Raw genomic sequence first — 15,020 nt, 5'->3', positions numbered from 1 at the left:
GACGCATGATTGGCCCAGCGTTGTCAGGGTTAGGGGAGGGTTTGGGTCGGCCGGTATGTCCTTGTCCCATCGCACTCTAGCGACTCCTGTGGCGGACCGGGCGTATGCACGCTGACACAGTCGCCAGTTGGACAGTGTTTCCTCCGACCAATTGGTGCGGCTGGCTTCTGGGTTAAACGAGCAGTGTGGCAAGAAGCAGTGTGGCTTTGCAGGGTTGTGTTTCGGGGGACGCACAGCTCTCGACCTCCGTACGGGAGTTGCAGCGATGGGAAAAGACTGTAACTACCAATTGGATATCACGAAATTGGGGGGAAAAAAGGGGGTAAAAGTACCAAAAATAAAAAATAAGATCAGGTTGTAGAGTCAGAGTGGATAGTCTGTGGGAGCGGGAGAGCAGTAGTTGTTAGCCATTTACCAGTCTTCTGGCCAGGGAATAGAAGCTGTTTAGTAGTCTGTTGGTCTGAACCTTGATGCATCGGTACCACCTGCCGGACATGAGCATGGAGAACAGTCTATGTCTCGGGTGACTGGAATCTTTAGTAATTCTTTGGACCTTTCTCAGACACCGGCTGGCATGTAAGTCCTGGATGGCTGGGAGCTCGCTCCCAGTGATGCGCTGGGCCATTCGCATCACCCTCTGTAGGGCCTTGCAGTCGAGGTCGGTGCAGTTGCCATTCCAGGCGGTGATACAACAAGTCAGGATGCTCTCGATGGTGCAAAAGTAAAAGTTGTAAAAGTTCCTGAGGATCTGATGGGCCATGCCAAATCATTTGAGCCTCCTGAGGGAAAATAGGTGCTGCCGAGCCTTCTTCACAACTGTGCTGGTGTGAGAGGACCATGTCCTCGGTGATGTGGACACTAAAGCTTTTGACCATCTCTACTGTGGCCCCGTCAATGTGGATGGTGGTGTGCAACCCTCCCCTGGTTTCTGTTGTCCACAATCAGCTCATTGGTCTTGCTGACGTTGACGGAGAGGTTGATGTCCTGGCACCACACTTCCAGGTCTCGGACCTCCTCCCTTTAGGCTGTCTCATCATCGTTGGTGAACAGGCCAACCACCGTTGTGACATCAGCAAAACTTGATGATGGAGTTACAATCGTGCGTGGCCACATAGTCGTTGGTAAACAGAGAGTACAGAAGAGTTGAGGACCAGCGTGGCAGAGGTGTTGCTGCCTAGCCTCACCACCTAGGGTTGGCCGGTCAGGAAGTCCAGCATCCAGTTGCAAAAGGAGGGGTTTAGTCCCAGGGACCCGAGCTTGGTGACAGGCTTGGAGGGCACTATGGTGTTGAACGCTGAGCTGTAGTGGATGAACAGAATTATCACATAGGTATCCCGCTTGTCTGTTGGTTAGCGCCTGTAAGTAAGCATTTCACGGTTGATTTTTAATACATTGAAAGGCTGCATGATGAGACTAATGATGATTTGAAAAAAGTTGCTTGAAAAGGCATGAGCTCTGCTTTGTGTTTTGTGCAGGCTGTACACTCCAATAGTCTTTCATTCACAATTTGACAAGCACTTGATAATGCCTCGAATTTCAAGGCGGCATCCCCTTTTGTGGCATTATGCATCCTAAAAAAAATATTGTGTTGCTTTGTGCCCTTCTCCCTGAGTGTGCTGCGCAATCCGAGGCGCTTCTCACTCACATGGCTCTCCGTCAAGTGATCGGGTCTTTCTCACAGGCTACAAGTGAAGACAGACAGATCGGGGACGATCGGGGACGCAGCTGTGCGCGTCGTTATCCAATTCTGAGGAGCATATTGAAGATATTGGAAGAAATGTCCACTTGTACTTTTTGTCAGCCAACAAGATGAGTAGGCCTAACGAACAGCAAAAGCACTAGCCTATGTCAATCTACTATCCCCCATACTACAAAAGTGGACCTATTCTATTCTGTGCGAGAAATAAATATTCCAAACGTAGTCTGGGACAGTTGTGGGATGCAATACATCCCAAATTAATAATTTACAACCACTAGCATCAAAAAACGTTTTAATGCAATGTCGCTGACGCAATAGATCAGAGCATTTAGCGTAAAATATTGATAAACTATTAGGCTAGTTCTTCACATTATAACCACAGCAATGTGCACATGGTAGTAGGCTATAAGTGCAAATTTTCCATTAGTGGAAAACACCACTATCAAAAGTGACTGCAAATGCAATTATGCATGTAATGCTCTACACCCCTTGCAAAGCAGATTAATGTGCTTCATTTGAAGAAATTATTTGGCCACTTTAGTTGTGATACAAACCTTAATAAAACATATAGGCCTCTGGGCTAGGCTACATGAGACTTTTTTAAATTAAAAATAATTGACCATTATCATTCACCTGTATCGAAACAGGGGCAGCGGGAAAAAATACATGTCTCCTATGCACTTAAATAGCAAATGGAGGACACTTTTCCCCGTGGTTTATTTTCATGCCAGCCAGGTAGGCTATACTCCTGTTGTAAATATAAGCAATGTGCTTAATATTAGGAAAGTTGAGCAATAAATATAGTAGGCTTAGCCTATAGAAAGCTGATGGGAACCTCATCTTTTTTATTAGAGGCCATCACTCTGTTTTGTCATGCAATTGCATAGCCTAAAGAAATGTTGCGCAACATGAGCTCATGGGCTCTCATGAAGTGTTTGATCAGAATTTCTATTACATTTGCATCAATGTCAGAGTGATTAGAGGGGCAATAGAGTGCTGAGTACTAAGCAGTTAGCAAGTTTGGTACGCTACTAATTAAAAAAATATGCATATATTTAACCTTTATTTAACTCATGACCAGCAGTAGCATCAGAGCTTGGAGAAGCTCTGTGACTAAACGGTCATGTGGAATTTGACTGCCTTCATGACTCGTGACTGCAGGTGTGGTGGTAATACGGTCACCGCAACAGCCCTAGTTGTCATTCAGGGATCACTTGGCAGAAAGTCAAGCCACACCAGTGCAGCCAAACATCAACTGCCAGTGAAATACTATAGTGCTCAGGAGTTACGATACAACCAAACACACAATCACAGGACTAAATGTTCATGTTAAAAATATTCTACGATATTTACAGCATTTGCCCCATCATCCTCTCCTCTCATTGTTTTTTGTTGGAACGAAAGTTCTCCTTCTCTCTCTCGTATGTGAAGTGCAGGGTGTTTGTGCCCTCTGGGGTAGAGTAGGATAGGGTAGGGTACGGTAGAGTAGTGTACGGTATGGTACGGTAGAGTAGTGTACGGTAGAGTACCGTATGGTACGGTAGAGTAGCGTACGGTATATACGGTAGGGTACGGTACGATAGAGTAGGGTATGGTACGGTAGAGTAGCGTACGGTATATACGGTAGGGTACGGTACGATAGAGTAGGGTATGGTACAGTAGAGTAGCGTACGGTATATACGGTAGGGTACGGTACGGTAAGTAGGGTATGGTACGGTAGAGTAGCGTACGGTATATACGGTAGGGTACGGTACGATAGAGTAGGGTATGGTACGGTAGAGTAGCGTACGGTATATACGGTAGGGTACGGTACGATAGAGTAGGGTATGGTACGGTAGAGTAGCGTACGGTATATACGGTAGGGTACGGTACGATAGAGTAGGGTATGGTACGGTAGAGTAGCGTACGGTATATACGGTAGGGTACGGTACGATAGAGTAGGGTATGGTACGGTAGAGTAGCGTACGGTATATACGGTAGGGTACGGTACGATAGAGTAGGGTATGATACGGTAGAGTAGCGTACGGTATATACGGTAGGGTACGGTACAATAGAGTAGGGTATGGTACGGTAGAGTAGTGTACGTATGTACGGCACGGTATGGTAGAGTAGTGTATGGAAGAGTAGGGTACGGTAGAGTAGGGTATGGTAGGGTTTGGTAGAGTAGGGTACGGTAGAGTAGAGGGTACGGTAAAGTAGGGTGGGGTATGGTAGAGTAGGGTACGATAGAGTAGGTTATGGTAGAGCATGGTAGGGTACGGTAGAGTAGGGTATGTTAGAGTAGGGTAGGGTAGGGTAGAGTAGGGTACGGTAGAGTAGGGTAGGGTACGGTAGAGTAGGGTAGGGTACTGTATGGTACGGTAGAGTACGGTACGGTACGGTATGGTACGGTAGGGTACGGTATGGTACGGTAGGGTAGGGTACAGAAGAGTAGGGAACGGTAGAGTATAGTACGGTACAGTAGGGTTCGGCAGAGTAGGGTATAGTAGTGTAGGGTACGGTAGAGTAGGGTACGGTAGAGTAGAGTAGGGTACGGTAGAGTAGGGTATGGTAGAGTTTGGTAGGGTACGGTAGAGTAGGGTATGTTAGAGTAGAGTAGGGTACGGAAGAGTAGGGTACGGATGAGTATGGTAGGGTACGGTAGGGTACGGTCGAGTAGGGTACGGTAGAGTAGGGTCTGGTACGGTAGAGTAGGGTACGGTGGAGTAGGGTACGGAACGGTAGAGTAGGGTATAGAAAGGAGGGTATAGTAGAGTAGGGTAAGGTACAGTAGAGTGGGGAACGGTAGGGTAGAGTGGGGTGGGGTGCTGTATGGTACAGTAGAGTAGAGTACGGTACGGTACGGTATGGTACGGTAGGGTACGGAAGAGTAGGGAACGGTGGAGTAAAGTACAGTACAGTAGGGTACGGTAGAGTAGGGTCTGGTAAAGTAGGGTACGGTAGAGTAGGGTATGGTAGGGTACAGTAGTGTATGGTACGTTAGAGTAGGGTCTGGTACGGTAGAGTAGGGTACTGTATGGTACGGAGAGTATGGTACGGTAGGGTATGGAAGAGTAGGGTATGGTGGAGTAAAGTACGGTATGGTACGGTAGGGTACGGAGGAGTAGGGTACGGTAGAGTAGGGTACGGTAGAGTAGGGTACGGTAGTGTAGGGTACGGTAGAGTAGGGTACGGTAGTGTAGGGTACGGAAGAGTAGGGTGCGGTAGAGTAAAGTACGGTACAGTAGGGTACGGTACAGTAGGGTACGGAAGAGTAGGGTACGGTGAAGTAGAGAACGGTAAAGTACGGTACAGTAGGGTACGGTAGAGTAGGGTAGGGTACAGTACAGTAGGGTACGGTACAGTAGGGTAGGGTACGGTAGCGTAAAGTACGGTGCAGTAGGGTACGGTAGAGTAGGGTACGGTACAGTAGGGTACGGTACAGTAGGGTAGGGTACGGTAGCGTAAAGTACGGTGCAGTAGGGTCCGGTACAGTAGGGTACGGTACAGTAGGGTACGGTACAGTAGGGTATGGTACAGTAGCGTAAAGTACGGTGCAGTAGGGTCCGGTACAGTAGGGTAGGGAATGCAGCAGCATGCTGGCCTGTTGGCTCCAACATCTGGATGTTCCCCAATGCTGGAAGGGGGGCCCCGAGTGAAAAACTTTGGGAACCCCTGGAGTAGAGTAGGGTACGGTAGATTAGAGTAGGATAGAGTAGGGTAGGCAGTAGCATGCTGGCCTGTTGGCTCCAACATCTCCAGCCTCTCTCCAAGGTCAGGGCATCGGCTTACAGCTCTCACACATTCCCATGGGAAAAATAACTGACTGGCGACAAACTGTCAACAGCATACTGCAAATATGCACCTTTGTGTCAGCTCACCTTCCTCTGTCTTTGTATCCGTCTTACGTAAACAATACACACACAAAGACACACATGTGCTCTCTCTGGTTCACTTATCAGGGTGTTGCAACTTTCATTGCTTGAACACATGGGAAGAGTGTTGCTTGAACACATGGGAAGAGTGTTGCTTGAACACATGGGAAGAGTGTTGCTTGAACACATGGCATAGGACTATGTTGACAGCTCCTGCAGTGACCCAACACACTAGAGAACAATGTAATTGGCATTTTATCTAACACTTTTAGAAACTCTATCTTGCTGTGTTAAAAGTTTTTAAGCATTCTGAAAGTATTCTTCAAAGGGAATTTATTGAACTCCGATTGTATTCTGTCTTGTGGTTCGATGTTCCAGAATTCTATCTTCAATGATTCTATTTGAGAGTTCTGATCTGTTCAGAGGATTCCGTCTGGGAGAATTCTGTCTGGGAGAATTCTGTCTGGAACTAGAGTGGGAGGGTTCGGTCTGAGAAGGCTCTATCCACTGAGTATACTCTATACACGGTTCTGTCATCACGGATTCTGTCAGAGAAAAATTCTGTCTGGAAAAGTTTGGTTTGGAAGGGTTCTGTTTTAGAAGGTTCTGTCTGAAAGGGTTCCGCATGAGGGTTTAAGGAAATGTGATCTACTATTGGGTTCATGTCTTCTTAGAGCATTGTATAAGCAAGAGTCTTGCATAGGACAAGGCAAAACAAAACAAAGTGAGAGTTTGCATTATGAAGATAACCTCCATTAAAAAGAGTGAAGTTTCTGTCCTTGCTTGCCCAACCATCCAGCTGTAATATGTAATCTCACCAAAACCAGATAGAGCTTGTTTTTTCTGGAGTGATGCTTCATTTTGACTGTGTGCTATAAAACAGTGGAGGCTGTTGAGGGGAGGACGGCTCATAATAATGGCTGGAACGGAGGGAATGGCATCAAACACATGGAAATCATGTATGTGATGTATTTGATAACATTTCACTGATTCCGCTCCAGCCATTACCACGAGCCCGTCCTCCCCAATTAAGGTGCCACTAACCTCCAGTGCTGTACAAGAATTCGCTACTAGCTTACAATATCAACAATAAGTCATCATCATTTAAACCTTTTCTTTAGATGATGTGCCAAGTGTTTTTCCAAGTAACTATTGATTCTTTCTTCCTAAAACTAAAATAGACCCGTTTCTCTTTCTGAACTAGCAATCATGTACTTGGACTTAAAATCAGCGTAGAAATAGAACACTATTCATGCGACTGATGCATTTCTCTTTTCATTCCACCAGTGTTCTCTGAACAGGACTATCTCCATCTGCCAGTTGAATTTAGGTTGAGGATTTGATGATGCCAGCTTAAACAAGCTATGCCTTCCATTTCGTTTTAGGGTTTTTTCTCAAAGATGACAAAGTCACCGTTGTCACGTCCTGACCCTAGTATGATGTCATTTTCTATAGTAGAGTAGGTCAGGGAGTGACAGGGGGTGTTTTGGGTTGTTCTATGTTTTCTATTTCTATGTTTTAATTCTAGTTTTAAATTTCTATGTTGGGATTGTTTTGGGTTGATCTCTAATTGGAGGCAGCTGATCCTCGTTGCCTCTGATTGGAGATCATATTTAAGTAGGGGTTTTTCTTCCTGGGTTTTGTGGGTAGTTTTCTGTTTAGTGTATGTCACCTGACGGAACTGTTGTCGGTTGTTTTGTTAAAGTATATTCATTAAAAGTAAATATGAGCACTATACATGCTGCGCCTTGGTCCCCTTTATACAATCCGCGTTACAACCATCAAGAGGAATGTCAATATATATATATATATATATATTTTCATCCTCAGCATATTCCCTTCCTGCAAAATTATTTTCTTCACATTCTACACTATAATGTGTGAATGGAAATACACCTGCTATAAAATGAAACAGCCTTCTTTATCCATCTGAAAGGGACTGCTTGTCCTCACTTTATTTATCTGCACTAGTCTGCAGCATATTTCCTTTTATAGAGACAGAGAAGAGAAAGTCAGTGCAGTAGCACTGATCAAACACACCAGGCCCATAGACACAGTAAGGGAAAAAAGTATTTGATCTCCTGCTGATTTTGTACATTTGCCCACTGACAAAGAAATGATCAGTCTATAACTTTAATGGCAGGTTTATTTGAACAGTGAGAGACAGAATAACAACAACAAAAATCCAGAAAAACGCATGTCAAAAATTGTATAAAATGATTTGCATTTTAATGAGGGAAATAAGTATTTGACCCCTCTGCAAAACATGACTTAGTACTTGGTGGCAAAACCCTTGTTGGCAATCACAGAGGTCAGACGTTTCTTGTAGTTGGCCACCAGGTTTGCACACATCTCAGGAGGGATTTTGTCCCACTCCTCTTTGCAGATCTTCTCCAAGTCATTAAGGTTTCGAGGCTGACGTTTGGCAACTCGAACCTTCAGCTCCCTCCACAGATTTTCTATAGGATTAAGGTCTGGAGACTGGCTAGGCCACTCCAGGACCTTAATGTGTTTCTTCTTGAGCCACTCCTTTGTTGCCTTGGCCGTGTATTTTGGGTCATTGTCATGCTGGAATACCCATCCACGACCCATTTTCAATGCCCTGGCTGAGGGAAGGAGGTTCTCACCCAAGATTTGACGAAACATGGCCCCGTCCATCGTCCCTTTGATGCGGTGAAGTTGTCCTGTCCCCTTAGCAGAAAAACACCCCCAAAGCATAATGTTTCCACCTCCATGTTTGACGGTGGGGATGGTGTTCTTGGGGTCATAGGCAGCATTCCTCCTCCTCCAAACACGGTGAGTTGAGTTGATGCCAAAGAGCTCCATTTTGGTCTCATCTGACCACAACACTTTCACCCAGTTATCCTCTGAATCATTCAGATGTTCATTGGCAAACTTCAGACGGGCATGTATATGTGCTTTCTTGAGCAGGTGGACCTTGCGGGCGCTGCAGAATTTCAGTCCATCACGGCGTAGTGTGTTTCCAATTGTTTTCTTGGTGACTATGGTCCCAGCTGCCTTGAGATCATTGACAAGATCCTCCCGTACAGTTCTGGGCTGATTCCTCACCATTCTCATGATCATTGCAACTCCACGAGGTGAGATCTTGCATGGAGCCCCAGGCCGAGGGAGATTGACAGTTCTTTTGTGTTTCTTCCATTTGAGAATAATCGCACCAACTGTAGTCACCTTCTCACCAAGCTCCTTGGCGATGGTCTTGTAGCCCATTTCAGCCTTGTGTAGGTCTACAATCTTGTCCCTGACATCCTTGGAGAGCTCTTTGTTCTTGGCCATGGTGGAGAGTTTGGAATCTGATTGATTGATTGCTTCTGTGGACAGGTGTCTTTTATACAGGTAACAAACTGAGATTAGGAGCACTCCCTTTAAGAGTGTGCTCCTAATCTCAGCTCGTTACCTGTATAAAAGACACCTGGAAGCCAGAAATCTTTCTGATTTGAGGGGGTCAAATACTTATTTCCCTCATTTAAAATGCAAATCAATTTCTAACATTTCTGACATGCATTTTCTGGATTTTTTTGTTGTTATTCTGTCTCTCACTGTTCAAATTAACCTATCATTAAAATTATAGACTGATCATGTCTTTGTCAGTGGGCAAATGTACAAAATCAGCAGGGGATCAAATACTTTTTTCCCTCACTGTAGGCCCATAGCAGTGTATTTAGCCAACTGCCTTCTGGCCTTATATCACTTCTGCAACATCACTCTAAATTACAATCAACACTGCATGCATTCAATCTCAACATGGACGGCAACTATCTGGTCTTTCACAGGTCCTCCCTATCCCCACATTGAAATAACTTGTCAAGTATCTTCTCGCCGGCAGGTCTTGCCTTTGATAGTGCCAATGACGAGATCATCACATCCCACCTGATTCATCACACAACAAGCCTGCTCTCTCACCAATACACACACACCCAAACTTCCTGTCGTCTTCACAGGTTCTCAAGACTAGGTATCATGCATTTTTTTCACACATTGCTCTGTTATACAGTATACACTTCACATAACACTGTTATCATTATGTGCTGAAACCAACGCACACTGCCGTCATGTCACAAAAGTCAAGTCAGTCCGATCACTTGAGGAACTGATAAACTGTGAAATAAGTATGTTTGTATGCAGTAGCTAACAAATGCATCTCATTCCGAAAATAGACATCAAGTTGCTCGTTAGTTAGGCTGAGGGAGCATTCCATGTATAATTCAGCCACAGCACTTCAAAGTAAGCTTGAATAAATCAACATCTCTGATGCAGTCCGGTAAGCCTACTGTATGTCCCTCCTATCTAAGTAGAGGGGACTCTTGCATTTAAGACCCAATTCCTTAACTAAAAAGGTACACAATAAATCCTTATGAACTTTATTACTCAGTATGCATTTTTAACTAAGACCTTAGGGAAATGATTAAATCAGGTTGCACAAACATCACAGGCTAGTATCTATCTGCAATCTGAGCCAGAGGCTGCTGTCTAGGCTGGTGTTTTTCATTTCTCCAAACATCAGGCACACTGGCCTGTGTGAACTTCTCAGTGTTTGAATTTGCCAAATAGTTGCCCATCTGAGTAGCCTACATTGCCTTGCTTGGCTACCAAAACTCCTTTCTCCCCCCAAGCTATGTCACGCTCACGGACGTTAGTTTCTTCTCCGCAATGAGCCTGGATCGGAGTACCTCCCCGACGATTTCTAGAATGGAAATACATTCTAGACTGTCTGATTGGTCCCAGAAACCGATGGGTTGGGCCAGAGCCAGAACATACGTGGGTAAAGAGGCGTTTAGAAAATTTGTCATTGGTTTAGATACTCTGATTGGTTAGAGATTATCCAAATTGCTGATGACTGTTTTGTACAAAACCCCTCATTTTGACATCACCCCAAATTACTTAAGTGATCCGTCTCAGACTGAAGTATGCAGCGAACGAAAGAGCAGCATTAGAATGAAGTTTGAATAGTGAGGCAATACATTGCCCACCAAGACCATGCAATGGCATAAGTACAGACACCCACACCACAAATATAAATACACAGAAACACAAACCAACTCATATACCCTGTGACAGAAACTTCCTCATGAGTTAGACTCTGGGTCTGCAAAAGGAAGACTCTCAGTTCCTCTGAAACCAGGGACTTTTTTGGAAACTCAGTGTGTGTGAGTGAATTCAGGAGCTGACAGGGTTGACCCAGAAACAACAGACAGTTTTGTTTTTGCACGTTGAGCACTAAATTCACATAGACACTAACTCCATCAATGAGGCGCTAACTCCATCAATGAGGCACTAACCCCATCAATTATTTTTTTTACCTTTATTTAACTAGGCAAGTCAGTTAAGAACAAATTCTTACTTTCAATGATGGCCTAGGAACAGTTTGATGGCCTAGGAACAGTGGGTTAACTGCCTTGTTCAGGGGCAGAACGACAGATTTTTACCTTGTCAGCTCAGGCATTCGATCTTGCAACCTTTCGGTTACTAGTCCAACGGTCTAACCACTAGGCTACCTGCCAATGAGGCACTAACCCCTTCAATGGGCCACTAACTCCATCAATGGTCCGCTAACCCCATCAATGGGCCACTAACCCCATCAATGGGCCACTAACCCCATCAATGGGCCACTAACTCCATCAATGGGACACTAACCCCATCAATGGGCCACTAACCCCATCAATGGGCCACTAACTCCATCAATGGCCCACTAACTCCATCAATGGGCCACTAACTCCATCAATGGGCCACTAACTCCACAAGGCACTAACCGCACATGAAGCACCAATCCCACATGAGGCACTAACACCACATGAGTCACTAGCTCCATTAATGAGGCACTAACACCACATGAGTCACTAACTCCATTAATGAGGCACTAACACCACATGAGTCACTAGCTCCATTAATGAGGCACTAACACCACATGAGTCACTAGCTCCATTAATGAGGCACTAACACCACATGAGTCACTAACTCCATTAATGAGGCACTAACACCACATGAGTCACTAGCTCCATTAATGAGGCACTAACACCACATGAGTTACTAGCTCCATTAATGAGGCACTAACACCACATGAGTTACTAGCTCCATTAATGAGGCACTAACACCACATGAGTCACTAGCTCCATTAATGAGGCACTAGCTCCATTAATGAGGCACTAACACCACATGAGTCACTAACTCCATTAATGAGGCACTAACACCACCTGAGGCACTAGCTCCATTAATGAGGCACTAACACCACATGAGTCACTAGCTCCATTAATGAGGCACTAGCTCCATTAATGAGGCACTAACACCACATGAGTCACTCTCCATTAATGAGGCACTAACACCACATGAGTCACTAACTCCATTAATGAGGCACTAACACCACCTGAGGCACTAGCTCCATTAATGAGGCACTAACACCACATGAGTCACTAGCTCCATTAATGAGGCACTAACACCACATGAGTCACTCTCCATTAATGAGGCACTAACACCACATGAGTCACTAGCTCCATTAATGAGGCACTAACACCACCTGAGGCACTAGCTCCATTAATGAGGCACTAACACCGCATGAGTCACTAATTCCATTAATGAGGTACTAACACCACATGAGTCACTAGCTCCATTAATGAGGCACTAACACCACATGAGTCACTAGCTCCATTAATGAGGCACTAACACCACATGAGTCACTAAATCCATTAATGAGGCACCCCACATGATTAATGGACCTTTAGAATCACTGTCATGACCCTACCTTACTGACACAGACATTCACAGTAACCTTGACATATTAAACCCACTTCAGTCTCCAGGAAAAAAGAAAAGTACAGCCAAGACCAAGCCAGGGCTCTACCGTGCAATAATTTTCATCGCATATGCGCCTAAATATATTTTGCTGTGCAACCTGGAATTGTAATTTAGAATAAAAAATTTAAAAATCAGCCAGATAATAATTGTTGTTATGAGTACTTCACTGTACCGAAGCCCCTGAGTGCCATGGAGAATACACTGAGCTTATGTTCATGACCATCATGCTTGCACCATTACTACAAAGAAAACGGCTTGTTACCTCAAATATTTTTCATTTTGCGCCTACATTTCGTTGTGTGCTCCTACATTTTTCAATTTAGGCTCCCTGTTCCCTGTAAAAAAAAGGTCAGTATGTGGATCTGCCTCAACACCACCATCAATAATTCCACCACCTGGCTGCAGAGGCCCCACAATCAGGCACCACATGCATGATGTACAGCCAGCTATTATATACACTACAGTGTGGGAAACCAGCAGCATCATCATTTCATAAGACAAATGAATGCTTCATTCTGCCCACCCTAAATATGCAGGCTATCTACATGGATAAAAAACATGTGGGCTATGGATCATGTATGCCTATAGCCTAGGCCTGCTATGTGTTCAACCACATGAATAGCCTATAATCCCAAACCGCCATGTGATATTTGGCCCCTTGAGAGAAAAATATATACTTACTAATTTAATATTTATTTACTTAAATTGGGCTACTAGAATTATATCCAACATAAATTAAACGAATGGGTATGTCCAATCAATATCTATCTCGTATAAGAGGGAAATGCGTCCATACAGCCATTCTAGAGGCTTTTGAGACGGGGAATCTTTTGTCTTGGGCTGCCGTAGACAAAATAGCCTCAGTGAACATGCTCCAAAAATGACATTTCATATTCATTGGGTAAGGTTTTATTATTCATCTCCTCATTCGCTGATCATTTTCTTCACCTAGCCAGGCTACTCACCATCTAAATGTAGGTTAATGTAAAGTCGCTCTATCGCCCTGACTGAGTTGCGCTTATCATTTCATTCATGCATATGGTCTCATCAGGAGAGCGGTAGAGAGGCAGGCGACCAAGACGAGCCGTTGCCACCGAATTGCCAGCGCAATTCTAGAGGACGTAAATACTATGGCACATTTTAACACATTGAGCTCAGCTATTCTACGAAGACAATATGGTAAGAAAGAAAATGCAACACTGTGTATCTATTGCACTGTTAATAAAACAGAGCAGTTGGTGAAAACATGCAAATAGACCATCGTAATAAGGAAATGTAGTGCGCACCACGCTCAATTGTATCAATGTTGGATACTTTGTAGTATCACGCGCCTATTTGTTGAACCAGCTGAGGCCAGCAAAGTCTCAAGAGCAGAGAGCGTTTCGGAAACCAACCTGCCTGTGTTGTATCAGTAAGATCATAGCTCAATCCAGGGTAGTCTCTCAGCTTCCTCCCGCTAAGATTCAACGTTCCTGAGCACACGGAATCCTCCAGAGCGCGGTCTAAGCTCCGGGTCGTGTGGAGATGATGCTGATGCTGGTTGATCCCCGGGTTCCAGTGAGGTCCGTTGGATAAGTGATGGTTTGAAAGAGCCGGTACAGCTCCCACACCTCCCTGACTCGACGCCATTTTCACAAGAGGAATTACAATAATAACAGTGGCCGTTTCTACACCCATGCGCAAAAGACACACACTCCAGGGACGTTAGGGGAAGGGCTTCTGAGAGGGCGTGGGCGCGGAGGGGACATTTGGTATAGAGAGGTGCACTCATTTTATTATCAGAGAGAAGTATTCACATCTGTGCAATTAAAGTGAGTTACAGACCTGTATGAAATGTTTCAAATGTAGGACCTGGAACCCCCCCCCAGGTCATTGTTTTTTTACATTTCATACAGGTCTGTACAGGGCATTGTTATAACTCAGTTTATAAACAGGTAATGGCACAGATGTGATTACAGATGGGAAAACGGCTAACTTCCTGCTATTTCTATAGATTTTGCAATGGGCCAAAGAGAAGAACGTGCTGTTTTAATTAGATAATCACATGCCATTCTACAAATTTTGTCATGAGGCTGAATTATTTTTTTGAATTTCTAAAGCTAATTTCCTGCTATTCTACACATTTTGCCATGAGGCTGAGAGAAAATGGTGAATTTCTAAAGCTAATTTCCTGCTATTCTACCCATTTTACTATGAGGCTGAGAGAAAATGTTGAATTTATCAAGCTAATTTCCTGCTATTCTACACATTTTGCCATGAGTCTGAGAGAAAATATTGCAGTTTTAAAGAAAATGTCCTGTAATCCCCCCCTCCAAAAAAAGAAATGTGTGTTCATATGCTATTTCCAGGGAGGCCTCAGCCCAAAAAATAAATTAAAGAAGAGTTACATTCGTGTTTTTATTGTTGCACTAGCTAAGTAGCACATTATTGCTTTATTATTCAATCTTATTGAACAATATAATTATTTTCATTTGACTCATAAGTAGGCATCTTGGTCTGATATGGACCTACATCACAGGCTACATACATCAACAGACCTCAGTATACTGATTTCTTATTCTCCTTTAGTCTTTATGTAATATGTCACTTTCATCTATGGTGCTTATGTAGGCCTGCTATTAAAACTCCATCCTGCTGAGATGTCAGGAGAGCTCATCCAT

The 15,020-nt window shown here is 44.2% G+C and overlaps 1 protein-coding gene across 3 annotated transcripts in view; it reads right to left on the bottom strand.

The window, feature by feature from the left end:
* LOC106563437 (leucine-rich repeat and calponin homology domain-containing protein 2) overlaps positions 1-14,029 on the bottom strand; it is an 80,579-nt gene extending 66,550 nt beyond the window's left edge. For all 3 annotated transcript variants that reach the window (XM_014129007.2, XM_014129008.2, XM_014129009.2), the window contains exon 1: positions 13,755-14,029. In XM_014129007.2, coding sequence (XP_013984482.2) covers positions 13,755-13,989 — 235 coding nt within the window. In that variant the 5' untranslated portion in view covers positions 13,990-14,029. The remainder of the gene's footprint in view (positions 1-13,754) is intronic.
* Between the last annotated feature and the right edge of the window lie 991 nt (positions 14,030-15,020).

This window comes from Salmo salar, chromosome ssa11 (genome assembly GCF_905237065.1).
Source record: "Salmo salar chromosome ssa11, Ssal_v3.1, whole genome shotgun sequence".
Classification (NCBI taxonomy): Eukaryota; Metazoa; Chordata; class Actinopteri; order Salmoniformes; family Salmonidae; genus Salmo; species Salmo salar.
Note: the sequence above shows the minus strand (reverse complement) of the source record. Positions and strands in the feature narration are given on the sequence as shown.